This window comes from Thamnophis sirtalis, unplaced genomic scaffold (genome assembly GCF_051295495.1).
Source record: "Thamnophis sirtalis isolate CommonGarterSnake01/CBP01778 unplaced genomic scaffold, rThaSir2_p1.2 scaffold_4, whole genome shotgun sequence".
Lineage (NCBI taxonomy): Eukaryota > Metazoa > Chordata > Lepidosauria > Squamata > Natricidae > Thamnophis > Thamnophis sirtalis.
The window spans coordinates 135214595-135232906 of record NW_028261384.1 but is presented as its reverse complement, the minus strand read 5'-3'; the positions used below and the strand labels follow the sequence as shown (position 1 = coordinate 135232906).

Genomic DNA, 18312 nt, shown 5'->3' with positions numbered 1-18312 from the left:
TGGGGATTATGCAGTAACTGTCAGCGTTCCAAATATCATGCAGAATTAAATCAGAGTCCAAGGCAAAATTATGCTTAAGGGTCCAATTTAATAATACAGACATGTTGGCACATAGCTATGGAATTCCAATACTGGAAATGACATCAGAATTCCACCCAGTTAAAAGTTCATGATCTTGTCCCCATACCCACAATCCATCACATGGTCCAATCTTCTTCTTCCATGCTGGCATCCACATCCAGCTTCTTCCGGTCAAGTGTACTGGTGCGGAGACAAAGGATGACCTTGGCTTCTAGTAAAGAATGAAAACAATACATTCCACAATCTCACTCCTGTCTATTCCCCCTCCCATCAACTATACTAAAGAAACAGCATAATGAAAGAAGAGAAAGTGTGGCAGGCCCAAATTCTAAAAGGAATATAAATGCAGGCCTGACAGTAACCTTCACCCAGTAGTGGGGAGGGAATGGGGATTATGCAGTATCCTTCCCCTGCCATGCCCACAAAGCCACACCCACAAAGCTATGCCATGCCCAGAAATCCATGCCCACAGAACCTTTGGTTAAAAAAAATGAATCTCACCATGGGTATGTATGTGTGTATATGTGTGTGTGTATGCATATGTGCATATGTGCATATGTGCATATGTGCATATGTGCATATGTGCATATGTGCATATGTGCATATGTGCATATGTGCATATGTGCATATGTGCATATGTGCATATGTGCATATGCGCATATGCATATGAATGTGTGTATACATATACATGTGTGTGCACATATACAACACCCACATGTATATATACACAGACCAGAGCATACCTCTATCAATAATACTCCACATTTAAAAAAAAATGTTTGTTCAGTATAGGAAATACTGTATTTAAGCACAAATTTTACTATAGACACAACATTTGTAAATAGTTTTGTGTGCTTGTAACTGGAGTATTTTAAAAGCCAAATTACTAGAGACAATTAGTCTGTTTGCAAAGTTGACACTGGGTGAACTTCCCAAAAGAGAAAAGTGATTCTGGGAGAAACTGCAGTGCCTGAGCAATTATCAAATCACATCTAATCTTTACAACTACATCACTATCGATTATATCATTTTTTTCAATAATAGATGACATGCAGAGCAAAATGAATGATCTTGCCACTAGAATTATTCTATTGACTGTAATTTGTTCACTTGATCTAAGATGTAAACATCTGAAGCAGAAACATCAAATCTATTAGTGAGGAGGAGAAGAAAACGTTTAAAGGTTTTGTCCCATAGAGAGTTGCAAATAAGAGTAACAATTGGAAAGGGTACAGTCTACAATTATTTTTATTTCAAACTGTGATTTGCCATAGTACCAGGGTGCTATCATTTGAACACAATGTTAGTTGGATTTTGGCAATCTGAATAAAGGACATGGATGGGTCTATACAATTGTTATACATAAGGAGCAGTAGAAAAGGTCTTAAGTGGTGTATTTAGCCTGGCTAATGCAGAATTCTGATTAAAGTGAAATCAGACTCATACGTATTTCAGAAGACTTCCTGTTGCCCAAATGTTTCCTTTTCTTCTTCTTTTTGTAACCCCAGTAGCCAGAGTCAATAGTCTGGAATGCCCTGTGGGAGAGCCAATACCTACTCAATATCAGTGGTACCAGGAAGGAGACATCGTTCTCGGCGGGATGGTTTCTATGATAAATTATCATTTCAATGAAGTTTCATTTCAGATGCACCCTGCTCAAGAGCTCTTTGAATTTCCAGAGTATGGATTTTTCTTATCTTGCTCCTCTGTACCATTTAGGAAAGTTTAATGCTTGCAGGGAAAGAGGGAGAGGTGGATTTTTTTTCTTTGCATCATGATAACTCTTTCTCTCTGTGGTTATTTTTACATCTCTGGAATTTGACACAGCTTTTAATCGATGTAAATTATGTCTGCCAGGTGCAAAATTAGACCAGGCAACCCAATTTATGGTAGCATCAGGATGCTAGCAAGAAATATCAAGGGCTGTTATATAACATCAAAAGTACAAGAAAAGTGCAACTCATGATTTCATTATACAACTTGATTGTAAATTGAGAACCAAAGAATGAAGTTTTTTTTTTTTTGAAATAGTAGAACATTTTTCTTTGTGGGAAGTGGCAATATTACATTCTGGCAGTGTTCTCAATTGAGATGGAATAGTGCTAGCTTAATCATGAAGATGATAGATAGATAGATAGATAGATAGATAGATAGATAGATAGATAGATAGATAGATAGGTAGGTAGGTAGGTAGGTAGGTAGGTAGGTAGGTAGGTAGGTAGGTAGGTAGAAGGATGGATGGATGGATGGATGGATAGGTATAGATTGATGATAGATAGATAGATAGATAGATAGATAGATAGATAGATAGATAGATAGATAGATAGATGGATGGATGGATGGATGGATGGATGGATGGATGGATGGATGGATGGATGGATGGATGGAAGGAAGGAAGGATGGATGGATGGATGAACAGACAGACGTATTGACAGATAGATTGACAGACAGACAGACAGACAGACAGACTGACAGAATGAATTCTTTAGTGGCCAAGTGTGATTGGACACACAAGGAATTTGTCTTTGGTGCAAATTCTCTCAGGGTACATAAGAAAAACAAAATAGAATACATTAATCAAGAATCATAAGATACAACACTTAGTGATAGTCATAGGTTACTAATAAGCAATCAGATTAGGAAACTAGGAAACAAATAAAACAATATAAATTTTAAAGATACAAGCAACATGGTTATAGTCATAAGTGGGAAGAGATAGGTACTAGGAAGGATGAGAAGAAGAATAGTAATACAATCTTAGTAAATAATTTGACAGTGTTGTGGGGATTAGTTGTTAGCAGAGTGATGGCATTCAGGGGGAAAAACTGTCCTTGTGTCTAGTTGTTCTGGTGTGAAGTGCCCAATAGTGTCATTTTGAGGGTAGAATAGGATGTGGGTGGTCTGCAGTTATTTTCACAGCCCTCTTTTTGACTCATGAAGTATACAGGTCTTCGATGGAAGGCAGGTTGTTAGCCATTGTTTTTTCTGCAGTTCTACTTATCCATTGAAATCTGTGTCTGTCTTGTTTGGTTGCAGAGCCAAACCAGACAGTTATAGAGGTGCAGATGACAGACTCAATAATTCCTCTGTAGAACAGAGGGAGAGGTTATTGTTATATTTAACTCAGTTATAGCAATTACCATTGCACAGACATAAATCTTCTTTAAAGTTCTGAAAGAGTGAAATCATTTTATTTACAGAGTACTAACAAAATTCTACCAACATGTCCTTTCCTTGGCTTTTGCTGTGAAGGAGATCAATGAAAATCCACAAATCTTGCCTAATGTTACCCTTGGTTTTCATATCCATGACAACTATTATCACCCAATGATAACCTACCGGACAACCCTGGACTTACTCTTCAAATCCCAGCAATTTGTCCCCAACTACAAGTGTGACACTATGAAAAACTTTATGGCCATTATTGGGGGACTCACCTCTGAAACATCATCCTATATGGCAAACCTTGTAGGTTTATACAAGATACCACAGGTAGGTACTTGAAGAATAGACATAAGAGTCTTATTTGTCTTCCCCTTTCTGGGAAACAATGATTAATGATAACCACTTAGCTGAATAACCTTACAAAAGATTGTTTTCATGAATGTGTTCTTTGTTTTAGCTCACTTATGGATCATTTACCCCTCTGGATAGTGATAATGGAGAGATGTCTTCCTTCTACTCCATTGTCCCCAATGAATCTTCTCAGTACATTGGGATCATCCAACTGCTTCAACATTTTGGGTGGACTTGGATTGGCATCTTGACTACCGATAATTGGAATGGAGAACGTTTCCTGCAGATTATAGAGTCCCTCTTTTCCCAACATGGAATCTGCTCTGCTTCCATTCAAAGAATCCCATATTTAACCCACTGGGATAAATTTCATGAAATGATTGATAAATCAACAAATATTTATAATGGTATAGCTGATGAGAAGATCAAGACCTTCATTGTCTCGGGAGACTCTTTGACCATTTCATGGGTGACTACTATCATGTTTTTTGTTTGCCCTGGATGTAAACAGAGTTCCTTGGGAAAGGTGTGGATCATGACTGCCCAGGTTGATTATTTATTAACTGGAATACAAAGAAAATGGGACCGACAGTTCTTTGATGGTGCTATTTTCTTTACAATTCACTCAAAGCAAATCCCAGGGCACAACGAATTCCTGAAGTTCATAAAACCTCCTTGGATTCAAGAAGATGGTTTTTTCCCACTTTTCTGGGAACAAGTGTTTGATTGTTCCTTGCCATCTTCTGGTTTGACTGTAGTGGATGGCAACATTTGTACAGGAGAGGAAAAGCTGGAGGATATTCCTGGGTCTCTTTTTGAAGTGCAGTTGACTGGGCACAGCTATGGTATCTATAATGCGGTCTATGTATTGGCTCAAGCTTTACATGCTCTCTTCTTACTTCAATCTAGTCACGGGGATTTGATGAAGCCTAAATTATTACACTATGAGGATGCACAACCTTGGAAGGTAATTTGCTTGAAAAAAATACTGTAACAGTACTGTAAATGAGGGAAGCAGTGGCTCACCGGCTAAGCTTGTCGATCAGAATGGTCAGCAGTTCGGCAGTTCGAATCCCTGGCGCCATGTAATGGATTGAGTTCCTGTTACTTGTCCCAGCTTCTGCCAACCTAGCAGTTTGAAAGCATGTAAAAAAGCAAGTAGAAAAATAGGAACCACCTTTGGTGGGAAGGTAACAGCGTCCCGTGCACCTTCGGCATTTAGTCATGCCGTCCATATGACCACAGAGACGTATTTGGACAGTGCTGGCTTTTGAAATGGAGATGCGCACCACCCCCTAGAGATGAGAATGACTAGCACATATGTGTGAGGGGAACCTTTACCTTACTGTAAATACAAAGTTATGTTGTATGAATTAATTAGGGTAAATGCAACTATCAAAATGGAATAGAATATTTTGTCTTTACAAAAAATACCTAGTCTTTATGACTTTATTTCCATCAATATAATATTTTCCATTTTACTCTTTGAACATCTTCAGCATGCAAGCATTAATTAAGATCCGGATCATAGTTTTTTTCAATTCCCATAGTTTTTAAGCATTTCACCTATTACTGAAAATAATATGTGGATGCTATTTAACCTAAATAGCTATCCTTCAGTCCTTACTACACCCACAGCAGCCTTATGTCTGTGAAAATTTAAATGAAAATAAAAAAATGAGTTGGAAGCAGTGGTGGGATTCAAATAATAAACAACCAGTTCTCTGCCCTAATGACCAGTTGGGTAGACGTGGATCGGTGGTCATGTGATTGGGTAGGCACGGCCAACTCAATGTCACTTATGTCAATGGGCGCTTTGCCTTAGCTGTTACAATGGAATAAGGGTTAACCAGAGAGGCAGTTTCTGAAAGCAGGGCAATAAAGATTAGGCTAGAAACAACACCAGAATGTTGCCTTCTTTCCTTCCTTACAGGATTAGCCCTGTAAAGTGGGGGGAAAAAAACAAAAGGAAATTTCTTCCAACAACCGGTTCTCTGAACTACTTAGAAAGTTAACAATCAATTCTCCCGAATAGGGGCCACCACTGGTTGGAAGTCAGAAGCAAATCAGAAAAGTGAGGCTTTCTTAGAAAAGGTGATAGGGAACCTGATTTTGGAAACTGTTTTTCTACTTGTTCACATACCACTTCTTAGACTACATTGAAAAGAAGGAGAGAAGAAGAAGATGCGGGACACTAGAATCCTGTTTATCTGGTGTTTGATCACTCACACTGAAATACCTGATCTTTCTTTTACTCGCATATGCAGAGGGGAAAAAAGAGGGTCTCAAGAAGTTGGAGAAACAGACTTTCAACATTTTCAGAGTTTCTCCCTGAAATGTAGAATACAACTGATAAAATTAGTTGAGTAATAGCTTTCTATTATTCATTGTTCTATTTTCTTTTTATTCCCAATTTAATAGCTCCACCAATTTCTTAAAGGCATGACATTCAATAATTCTCTTGGAGAGACCTTGACTTTTTATGATCATATGGACATGGAAGGTGGATTTGATATCATAAACATAGTCACTTTTTCCAATTCCACTTTCCAGAGACAAAAAGTTGGTAAAGTGGATCCTGATGCTGTCAAAGGACAGGAATTAGTCATTAATAAGGAGATGATTATTTGGCATAGATCATTTAACCAGGTATAGTTTCAATGAGAGTTTGTGTGACCATTTTCATATGGATTCATTTGGCTTGGAAATGTATTGCTGTCCTAGGTAATCCAAGAGAATTAAATAGATTAAAAAGAAATGACACCCCCCCCCACTTTTAGTTTTCGAAAACCAACTGCAATAGTATTGTGAACAATATTTATTACACTTCCTCAAACATTGAACTGAAAATTCTCAAATCCCACTTATCTCATGATGCTTTGATGCCTATTTTGACAGGACCTTTTTGTTGTAAATTAGCTGATAACCTGGTGTTTTCTGGTATTTATTTATAGGGGGGAAATGTCCGAACCAAATGTAATTTCTAATATTGGATTTTTCCCCCTGACCAGATGGAGCCCCCATGTGGGGTACTGTGAAGCCGTTACCATGGCAACTCCATTGTGCAGTATAGTAGAAGCCATTTGAAAACACAACAGACTGTATCATATCATATGTGTGTGTGTGTGTGTGTGTGTGTGTGTGTTTGTGTGTTGTATTTGTGCTGATAAATAAATAAAGAGAGACTAGTATAGATCTATTTCAAGCTATTTAGCTCCCATCAGCTAGCCATACCCTTACTGGGATTAGAACCTGTGCTGTATTACACATTAGGCAGTTGTGTTAACCACTAAGCCACAAGGTTCTCCTCCTTTATCAGCTGAGCCAGGGAAATAGGTATGTATTTAGTGTCACAACCCCTGGTATGCCCAAATATGGGAGGAGGCCTCCTGCTTCCTTTCTCTGTCTATCGGCTCATCACAAGAGACCATCCAGACAGAAAGCCATTTTTTTTTATTTTTTATTGTTGCCTTTGTTACACAAGAGCAATGTGAGATCGCAGCTGTTTCTTCCTTTTAACTGCCAGTGGGGGTGTGAGCAGTTTTTAACTGGCAGTTAAAAGGAAGAAACAGCTGCGATCTCACATTGCTCCTAGAAACACGAAGCTGAGTAAACCAGCCTAAAGATGACAAATGAGACTTTGTCGAAACGTCACCAAGACACTTCCAATTTTACGAGGGAGAAAACCTGCAAAAACCTCAGAAAACAAATATGTATGTATGTGTGTGTGTGTGTGTGTGTGTGTGTGTGTGTGTGTGTGTATATATATTACAACCCCCGGTATGCCCAAACATGGGAGGAAGATCACTACTTCCATTCTCTGTCCTTCGGCTCGTCACAAGAGACCATCGATTCCCAGTAAGGGTATGGCTAGCTGATGAGAGCTAAATAGCTTGAAATAGATCTATACTAGTCTCCCTTTATTTATTTACTTACACACACACACACACACACACACACACACACACACACACACACACACACACACATATATATATATATATATATATATATATATATATACATATATATATATATATATATATATATATATATATATATATATATATATATATATATATATATATATATATATATATATATATAGTGCACATTTCATTCATAGTATAACAACTGAACTTTCTTCAAAACAATAAATCTTCATTTTCTAACATTATGAAATTGAAATCTAGGTGCTCCCCATCTCTCTGTGCAATGAATATTGTGAGCCTGGTTATCAGAAAAGGAAGAATGAAGGGAAAAAATTCTGCTGTTATGATTGTGTTCTATGCCCAGAGGGCAAAATCTCAAATTTGATCGGTATGTTAACAACGTCTCTGATTTTGTTGTTATAGAGATGAACTTGAAATATCAGCCACAGTGCCGTTACAAACAAACATACAAGAATTTTTGTGAACAAGTTCTGCAGAATGTTTGCAGCTTTAAGTATATCGTTGGAAATTGAATGGGGCAATGAAAACCAAAAAAATATGAAGTTTTTTTTAAAAAAAAAACAAAGGAAGAAAATATTTAAAAATAAATAAATAAACATGAAATTTATGTAATATTCTTAATATTTCTAAATATGATAGGAACCTTTTACCCTTTAGTGTTATATGGAATATAAATGAATGACAAAATTTAAACCTTAATTCCTTTCATTTCCACCTCTCGTATTTTTCAGAATATAAGACACAACTTTTCCTTCTCCCCTGAAACAGGCTGAAATTTTATACTCTGAATGTAGCTTTTTTGAAGCTTTTTTCAGCCCTAATGAGGTGCTAACGAGTGGAGTGATCTTCTGTGCTTTGCCTGCTTTTCTCATTGCTTCTCTCTCCAATGATCAGCTGTGCTTTAGAAGCTTATTTTCAGCCCTAATGAGGCGATAATGAGTGAAGCAATCTTCTGTGCTTTTCCTGCTTTTCTCATTGCTTCTCTCTCCAAATGATCACCTGTGTTTAGAAGCTGTTTTTTATCCCCAATCAGAGAATTAAAAGCATATGCTTGTGCGCAGCAAACTTATGTGCTGAAGCTGACAGACAACTTACTTTATCCAGATGAATACCTGGCAGGCAAAAAAAAATTTCCCCTATTTTGCTACCCAAAAACTAAGGCGTGTCTTATACTCCGGTATATTTTGGAAAATATGATAGTTACTTTTAATATGTGGTATTTCTTCAAGTTTGGCTCCTCTGCAAAATCCACACCTAGAGTGTACATAGCCACATTCAATTTTGATGCCCGTGATTCCAATATTCTGCTTTTAGGGATTAGCACAAAAATGAAATGAACTGTAAGAGAAATAAAGGAAGAAAGCCAAATTAAGAAGAAACTTATTAAATAAAAATGATGCCTTGCAGCCTCAGAAAAAGAAAAATTCCTATGTAGTTTGCACTTGAAATATGTATGATATGATATTGATCATTTGGTATTTCCCCCGTGATATAATGTCTTGAATTTTAGGGAGAATATTTCATTTTCCTACTATATCTTGAAGTGAATATGAATTTAAAGATTTAACGATATCTTCACTGGAGCAGTTGTGTATAATAAAAACATAAATAAAATTAAAAATGGATAGAGATTTTCTTGGGATGTGCTTCAGTTCCTTGGGTATATTCAAATTAGATTTGAATTAATTTCAACAATGCATTAAATATACACAGGGAGATCAGAGGTGGGTTGTTCCCTATTTGGCCTGCATTAGGAGAACCAGTAGTAGCAGGAGTGGGAAGCTCCACCCACCAAGAGCAAGTGCACGAGAGCAAATCGATAGTAAAAAATTTTGAAACCCATCACTGAGGGATATATTCAAAGGTATTTTCACTCTCTGGCTTGTATATTTTGTATCAAATCACCATTACCAATAGCACTACCACTTGGACTTATAGTATATACTGCTTCACAGTGCTTTATAGCCCTCTCTAAGTGAGTCAGCCTAGTACTCTAACAAGAATCTGGGTCCTCATATTACCTGCTTTGGAAGGATGGAAAGCTGTGTCAACCTTAGGGTCCTAGTCAATTAATCTTCTTATGAATTCATGTTGAGATAAGGGTTTATGTTGTGGCCCAACAGGAGCCATTGGAGCTGCCACCAGAGTTGGCTCTGGAGGATGTGGAGGACCCTGGACAGGGTTCCGACTCCGAGCAGGGCGCAGAGAGACTGGTTGGCCACCAGGTGGCGCCTGAGTCTTGGACCAGTGGGGAGGAGACAAGGGAGAGTGAGCCGGACGCCAGCAGTGAGTTGTTCCTGGATGCCCGGCACCGAAGAGCTAATAGGCGTAAGGAACAGTTGCGCAGTTACAGGAGGCAATTGCACTCAGCTGGTGGTCATTAGGCTCATCTCCAGACTATAAAAAGACTCCTTGTACACACGGCCCTCTTGCAGAAGTGAACGCAGGAATTAATGACAGAGAACATTATTGTGAGCTGGATTGCTGCCAAGCCTTATCTGTGCTGGATTGCTGCCCAGGTTGTCTGTGCCAGTTTGCTGCCAAGGACCTGTTTGTCTGTTAATAAACATTTCATTTCCAACAGTTCAGGTCGCGTCCCTTTTACACATGCACCCGGCCTCAAAAATGTGCCTAAATAGGATGGTATAGAGCCGGGGTAGGTGGGTGGTTGGGAACCAGTCTGAATTGATTGAATACCACCTACGATCTATAAGCAAACTATGACAAAGATAAGTGCATCATGAGAACAATTAGCTACTTGCCTGATGAAGAATTTTTAGAAATCAGTTTAGCCATTGTTGACACTCTACATTTATTCACTAAAACATGGCTGGATTTTTTTTTTCCAATTTCAGATATGATAGCTTGCTTCCAATGTCCAGAAGATCAATATGCAAACCAAGAAAGAAATGGATGCCTCGTGAAAATTATAACCTTTCTGTCTTATGAAGAACCTTTAGGGTATAGTTTAGCTTGTCTTGTTGTTGTGTTCTTCTTCATTACAACATGGGTGCTGGGAACTTTTATTAAGCACAAAGACAGCCCTATTGTGAAAGCCAACAACCGGGATCTCACCTACACTCTCCTCATCTCCCTTCTATTCTGCTTCCTCTGCTCTTTGCTCTTCATTGGACAACCTGGGAGAGTCACTTGTCTCCTCAGACAGTCTGCATTTGGCTTCATTTTCTCATTGTCCATCTCTTGTGTGTTGGCCAAAACCATCCTTGTTTCTCTTGCCTTCAAGGCTACCGAACCAGGATCTCGGATGAGGACATGGGTGGGGAAAAGACTGGCTGTTTCTATTGTCCTTTTCTGCTCAATATTCCAAGCAAGCATCTGTATTGTGTGGTTGTCAACCTCTCCCCCATTCCCAGAATTAGACATGCACTCAATCACTAAAGAAATGGTTCCACAATGCAATGAAGGGTCAGTTTTTCTGTTTTATTGTGTCCTGAGCTATATGGCCCTCCTTTCATTTGCCAGCTTCGTTGTGGCTTTCCAGGCTCGTAAACTGCCTGACACCTTTAATGAAGCCAAGTTCATCACCTTCAGCATGTTAGCTTTCTGCAGTGTGTGGGTCTCCTTTGTGCCAACCTACCTGAGCACCAGAGGAAAAGCCATGGTGGCTGTGGAGATCTTCTCTATTTTGTGCTCTACTGCTGCCCTCCTAGGATGCATCTTTTTCCCCAAATGTTACATTATTGTGTTGAGGCCTGATTTAAACAACAAGGAACATTTGACAAAGAGACATTCTTAAATAACCTTTTCTCTGCATTTTTTAAAAGTTGGTCATAGTTAGAACAAGATTGAAAATTATTTTTTAATTATTCATTGGAAGGGGTGCTTACCATTTTGATTTATTTGTGGCTCTTAAATCTGGATGTTTGGGAAATTGTATCAAGTTTAAGCTTTTTTTCCAACAACATTCAAGGAAGTTTCACAGATTTAGTATGGGAGATGCAGAGATTTTTGTGGAAAACCAGATGCATATTATATACCTATAAATTCAAACCATTCCAGGCATTTCTCCTAGATCTGCAATAAGACCAGCATCAAACTGTTAGTGAATTCAAGTGATTTTATTTGTTAAATGCTGAACAATTTCTTCTGCATGTTCCTGAAGGAGGTTCTCTAAACCATCCTAAGAAGGCAGGTGACACCAAAAAGTGTGCTTTGGGATGGCTATATGCAGGCTTAATAAGGGTAGAAACATTCTGATGCTTCTCTTGCCTAAGGTAGACCTTAATATTTATAGTTGTTGTTACTGCCAGCAACATGTCTCTTCTGTCTTTTCTCTATAAAACCACGCCATAAAGCCTTAGTAAGATCACACAGAGAATACTGCAACAAGTTTTGGTCACCATACTATAAAAAAAAGATATTGAGACTCTAGAAAAAGTGCAGAGAAGAGCAAGAAAGAGGATTAGGGGATTGGATGCTAAAACATATGATGAATGGTTATAGGAACTGGGCATGGCTAGTCAAGTGAAGAGAAGGATAAGGGGAGACATGATTGCAGTTTTCTAATATTTGAAGGGCTGCCACAGAAAGGCACTCAGCAAACAAACTCCTGCCACTTTCTTATGTATAATAGCTTCCCTGGATGCCACCTTGGGAAATGAACAATAACTGACTCTGGAAACTTCAGAAGAGTCTTTGAGCTGTGAGGCCTGGAAAGTTTGGCTGCCCATACTTATAGTGATGCAAATAGTTGCTTTAATTTATCAAGATTTCTGTAACTGGTGAGGACTCTTTCTGGATTTTGGGTGCTGTCAGATTAATTAAAAAAAAACACACCAAGGATAATCCAATCTTGCACAAAGCTGATAACATTGCATACAGCATGAAATTCTATAAAAACACTATAAGAAACTCTACAAAAAGAGATGTGGAGACTCTAGAAAGAGTGCAGAGAAGAGCAACATTGATAATTAGGGGACTGGAGGCGAAAACATGTGAAGAACAGTTGCAGCACAGCTACCAATAACAGACCTTTTCCCTTTTAAAAAAGTATCCCTTTTTTATTCCATTTGTAACAGAAATACTAAGATTAAGTATTACTTTGGGATAATATGAAAGGAAATTGTATTGTAGATGCTAATAAATAAAAAAATAATTCCCCAAATTTTCATGTTTGCAAAAAAATGGGGGGAAATTCCTTCGAAACGATGGAGAGACTGATTCGTACAATGTCAGCATATTGACATGGCTTTTATACACAGTTTTCAATTGGATAGAGAAATAAAAACTCACTTTTACTTATTTTATACCAGTTGATTACCCGGCGTTACCTGGGTATTTATTTATAGGGGGAAAATCAGGGGTGGGTTTCTGCGGGTTCGCCCCTGATCGGGCAAGCCAGTAGTGGTGGCAGTGAGAGGCTTTGCTTACCTGCCTAGCCACTTCTGCGCATGTGATGAAGCATCATATGCATACACATGTACACACACATGCGTGGGTGAGCGAACCAGTAGTAAAATAAATTGAAACCCACCACTGGGGAAAATGTCCAGACCAAATGTAATTTATAATGTTGGATTTTCCCACTAACCAGAGGGAGCCCTCTAGTGGAGTACTGTGAAGCTGTTACCATGGCAACTCCACCATGTTGTACAGTAGATGCCATTTAATGGCACAACAGGCTGCATCTTAACAGAACACCGCCCACCCAAGCGGTTTTAGGGGTGTCTTACCCCCACTGTATTTTTTCCAGAGAGTAAGTCATTTGTATACCATGTTTGATTGAAATTTCTTGAGGCTTTCCAGAGTTATGCTGGAACACACACACACATACACACAAACACACACAGAGCTATTTTTATATAAAGACATATAACTTGCAATTATAAAAAAGACAAGTTTAAACCAATTTCCTCCTTGTTTTGTTCATTACAAAAATGCACATATATTATCTTTAAAAACTAGATTGTCAAGCAAACTAAATATAACACAAGGACACATACATAAATATTGTAACGTCATATGATTTTTAAAATGCATCTCAGTTCCATGGATATGATATCATAAAGACGATCCCAAATATCTTACAGAACCACAAGGCTCCAAGATGCCATCCCTGGAATTTCTGGACCTTCAAGTCATTGGAGAAGAATCTCTTCCCCTGAAAATAATAGCATATTAAATTTGAGTATGTTCCATCTGCTGAAACTTCTGATTCCACACAATAGAACTTTAGTTAATGCTGATTTTTTCCCCCATCAGGATCTTTGGAGACCATCTTTCCAATCCGAACTCTCTGGAAGGATTGATTGTGGAAGGTGATGAAGTTGAAGATGTCGCAACCTGGGTCAAACTCTCCTTTCTCATCAAAAAATATTCTTTTCCAACACTGTTATTAAAACGAGTGTTCCTCAGAAAGTAGTGAAGCTGGACTTGAGAGGAAGGAGAAGTCATATCAGTTATCTTGATCTTCCCCAAAATGTGGCTTCATTCAGAATTCCAACAGAGTTTCTGTAGTGAATCTTATCAGAATTGTAACTGAATTGCACTCTGGCTTGATTCAGATATCTCTTCAAACCAAGATGCACCATAGCCCATTTCCAATTTCAGTAATATCAGATCCAACAATTTCCTAATAGTTATTACTTCAACTGGAATATATTAACATACTGGCTGATAACACGGCATTGACTGTGGATATATTTATAGGGGAAAATGTCTGGACCAAACATAATTTCTAATGTTGGATTTTCCCCCTTACGAGAGGGAGCCCCCGTGTGGAGTACTGTGAAGCCATTACCATGGCAACTCCACTGCGCTGCACAGAAGAAACCATTTTATGGCAGTACAGTAGAAGCCATTTTAAGGCACAACAGGCTGTATCTTAACAGAACACAAATCCAGAAGGGAGTTAGGGTGCCTTACCCACACAGTATTTTTTTTCCAGAGAGAAAGTCATCTGTGTCATACATACATACATACATACATACATACATACATACATACATACATACATAATGAAGAGTATGGAGACAAACTAATACCATTTTACTTTTGGGCATTCAAATTTTGGAAGATGTTGGGTGTGAGAGTTTGCACAGAAGCTGCTAAAATCAATGGATTTTCAGTCCCACAAAAAGCACTAAGAAGATCTCCAAAACACAGCTCCTTCTACAGCTGGTTTGAGTTTGCAGATGATTCTTTAATATGATTGAGCTGCATTAGTTACTGAGTTGCAGACAAATATTTGCTAAAAGATAATTGGTTGCTGCAGAGAAACAAATCCAGAGTGTTTATATTGCTGCCTTCCCATCCCATCCACAATTGAGCGAGTCTCGAGATATTTCACGAGAAGAGTCCTCTGCTCCTCTGCTCGCGACAGAATACCTTATACCACCAGAACTGAAATTTTGGGCTTAGACAACTTAGAACTACAATGACTTTGGTCTGAAGCATAGTACATAAAATTATCTGCTACAATGTCCTACCTGTCAATGACTACTTCAGCTTCAACCACAACAATACACAAGCTCACAATAGATACAAACTTAAGGTAAACCGCTCCAAACATGATTGCAGAAAACACGACTTCAGCAAAAGAGTGATCAATGCCTGGAATACACTACCTGACTCTCTAGTTTCTTCCCCCAACCCTCAAAACTTTAACCTTAGACTGTCTAATGTTGACCTCACCCCATTCCTAAGAGGTCTGTAAGAGGTGTGCATAAGCACACCAATGTGCCTACCATCCCTGTCCTAATGTTTCTTTTTATTCCTATCCATTTCATGTATCCAAAATCATGTTTATGTTTATATATGTTATTTAATTCATGCTTGATGAAATAAATAAAGTAAAATAAAAAAAAAATCCTTCAGGGTTTCTATAAATGTATCTGAGAAGAGCAATGGCATACTCCCATGGCTGAAAATGCCAAAGATTTGATCCATCCTGATTCCCCAGAGGAGCTGGCCTTACCCCTTTTGCTCTGTTTGAATGCATTTCTTGCACTGCATGTGCTGCAAGATAAACCCCATTGTAGACATTGTAGCTCTCTCCAGACATGGTCATTTCAAACACAGAGCCAGAGATGGTCTTGAGTTTTTCCCTCCCAGTGCAGCGTTTAACTCCTTTCTGATATGGAGGCAAAGAACATTGAAACACATACTCCCAGAACCAATTAACATAAAGAAAGGGATGCACAAAAGGTCTTATTCTCTCAAGAAACTGCTGAAATCCTGGCACAGTCCTTGTATGGAGTGAGAAGTATAGGGAACCATTGAAAGTTGGGACTAGAACATTCCTTATTGGTGATAATCTCACTGTGAAATGCCACTGGTAGGTTGTGATCCATACTCTGTGATCTATTGGTTTTTTATTGTAAACTTCAGAAGAAAGTAGTCCTCATGGCAAAACCTCCATAGATTGAATAGTCCCATAGGCAAGGAATACACTAACATTTTTCACTAAGATAGTGTCTATTATGTTTGCTATATAATTGAAAAAGACATTTTTCTTTATGACTGCATCCATTATAATTGGCATCAACCCCGTCCAAGCAATGCAAATATGACTCTGGAAGAGTTTCAGTTGGATATTTTGGATAAAGGTTTCCCCACTCTCATCCTCTGAAACCAAGAGGCCAATTCAGTTCCATCTAAAATGTTTCAGTAAGTGGACAATCCCCTCGTATTGCAAATTTTCATTGGGAACCGTGCTGAAGAAGGAAGGGAACTGCCTTTTGTCACTCAGGACTGGATCAAAGGAACCATAATTGAGCTGTTGGGAAGAAGGATGCATAGAAAATTAAATTAAGCTTAGAGCTTTTCCATTCTCCATAAAATATTGGATTCTACTATGACATTAGCAATAGCAGTAGCTCTTCTTATATATGGCTTCATGGTGCTTTACAATCCTCTCTAAGTCATCTATAGAGTAAGCATATTGCTCCAACAATCTGGGCCCTCAGTTTACCAACCTCGTAAGGATGGAAGGCTGAGTGATTATTGAGATTCGAACTGCTAAATTGCTAGCAGTCGGCAGAAGTAGCCTGCAGTACTGCATTCTAACTACTGCGCCACCAGAGCTCAGTACATTAAAGCAATGGGAGAGGCAGCCTAGAAAATTAGAACATTGAACAATTAAATCATTGAAACAATTTGCCTCCAGAAGTTGTGTGTTCTCCAACAGTGGATGTTTTAAGAAGAGATTGCACAAACATTTCTCTAAAATGGGATAGGTTTTCCTCTTGAGTGGGGGTTGAAGTAGACATCTCACAAATTTCACTAGAATCATATTTCAGTGTTTAAAGAAAAAAATAAAAAAATAAAATATAAACCTACATGATAAGCAGCTTTAACCTAAAATTTATAATCAGAGTAGAGTGGAAAAAGTTTCTGATATAAATGTTATCTAGAAAATTGATATAGGCTGTTCATGCTGATTGGAGTTTCTTAGAAAACCTGAATGGAATGGAATGGAATGGAATAGAATAGATTAGAATAGAATAGAATAGAATAGAATAGAATAGAATAGAATAGAATAGAATAGAATAGAATAGAATAGAATAGAATAGAATAGAAGTGGAATGGAATGGAACGGAACGGAACAGAACAGAATAGAATAGAATTCTTTTTTGGCCAAGTGTGATTGGATACCCAAGGAATTTGTCCTGGTGCATATGCTCTCAGTGTACATAAAATAAAAGATACATTCGTTACGAATCATAAAGTACAATACTTAATGATAGTCATAGGGTACAAATAAGCAATTAAATCATATTAGGAAACAATCAATATAAATCATAAGGATACAAGCAATAAAGTTACAGTCATATAGTCATAAGTGGGAGGAGATGGGTGATAGGAATGATGAGAAGATTGATACTAGTGCAGACTTAGTAAATAGTAAATTAGGTTTGCAATAAAAAATTGGTAAGAGATTCAGTATGTCCTTTGCCAATTTTTTTAAAAAATAAATTTATCGGGATTTTAAATAAGGAAGAATAAAAAAACTAATGTCAAGTAATATTTAGAAAAAAATAGGCACAAAAGTAAAAAGAAACAAGGCCAAACATTTTATTACCAATTTCATGCTCACTCATTGTCATTTTGTTTGACTAAAATACCAGCTATGGGGTTTTTTTTAATGCTTTACACATATATGCATATACATATAATCATATCACAAATTATTATTATTAAAAATAATCTGATTTTCAAAATTATTTTTATTTCAGAAAGAGATTAGAACATACTCTCAAATTGTCAATTAACAATACATATATACATATCACATATATACATATATACATATCACAACTTATTATTATTATTAAAAATAATCTGGTTTTCAAAATTATTTTTATTTCAGAAAGAGGTTAGAACATACTCTCAAATTGTCAATTAACAATTTGGTGGATTTTGTTTTTAGATCAGTTACAATATGTGGAAAATGTTTAATTGATAATTAACTCTTCCTGGAATTGGTCCAAATTACTATAATGTGTTTATCTATCCAAAGCTCCAGAGATTTTCCAGAAAGCAGCAACAACTCTAAAGCATGGAGGAACAAAGTTATAAACTAACTCCAGTTCAATGGAGAGCTTTTGGTTGTGGGAAGAGTCAAACAGGGCTATTGGGTTCATTTCCTCCAGCATTTGCTTTTTCCTTTGATCAGACCCATTTCAGATTTGAACTGTAGAAATTTCAGTCATTATTCAAACATGTGTCTGCATCGCCATTGAAGTTAAACTTTAGATTGATTCTTTTCTCTTACGTTCGGAAAATCCAGGATGCTAAGTCA

General features: G+C 37.6%; 1 protein-coding gene across 1 annotated transcript; it reads left to right on the top strand.

The window, feature by feature from the left end:
• Positions 1-1681: 1681 nt before the first annotated feature.
• Positions 1682-11307, top strand: LOC148046764 (vomeronasal type-2 receptor 26-like). Its single transcript, XM_087714936.1, has 6 exons — positions 1682-1761; positions 3282-3573; positions 3704-4564; positions 6019-6246; positions 7791-7917; positions 10406-11307. The coding sequence occupies exons 1-6, from the start codon at positions 1682-1684 to the stop codon at positions 11305-11307; spliced, it is 2490 nt and encodes an 829-aa protein (XP_087571062.1).
• The last annotated feature ends 7005 nt before the right edge of the window (positions 11308-18312 follow it).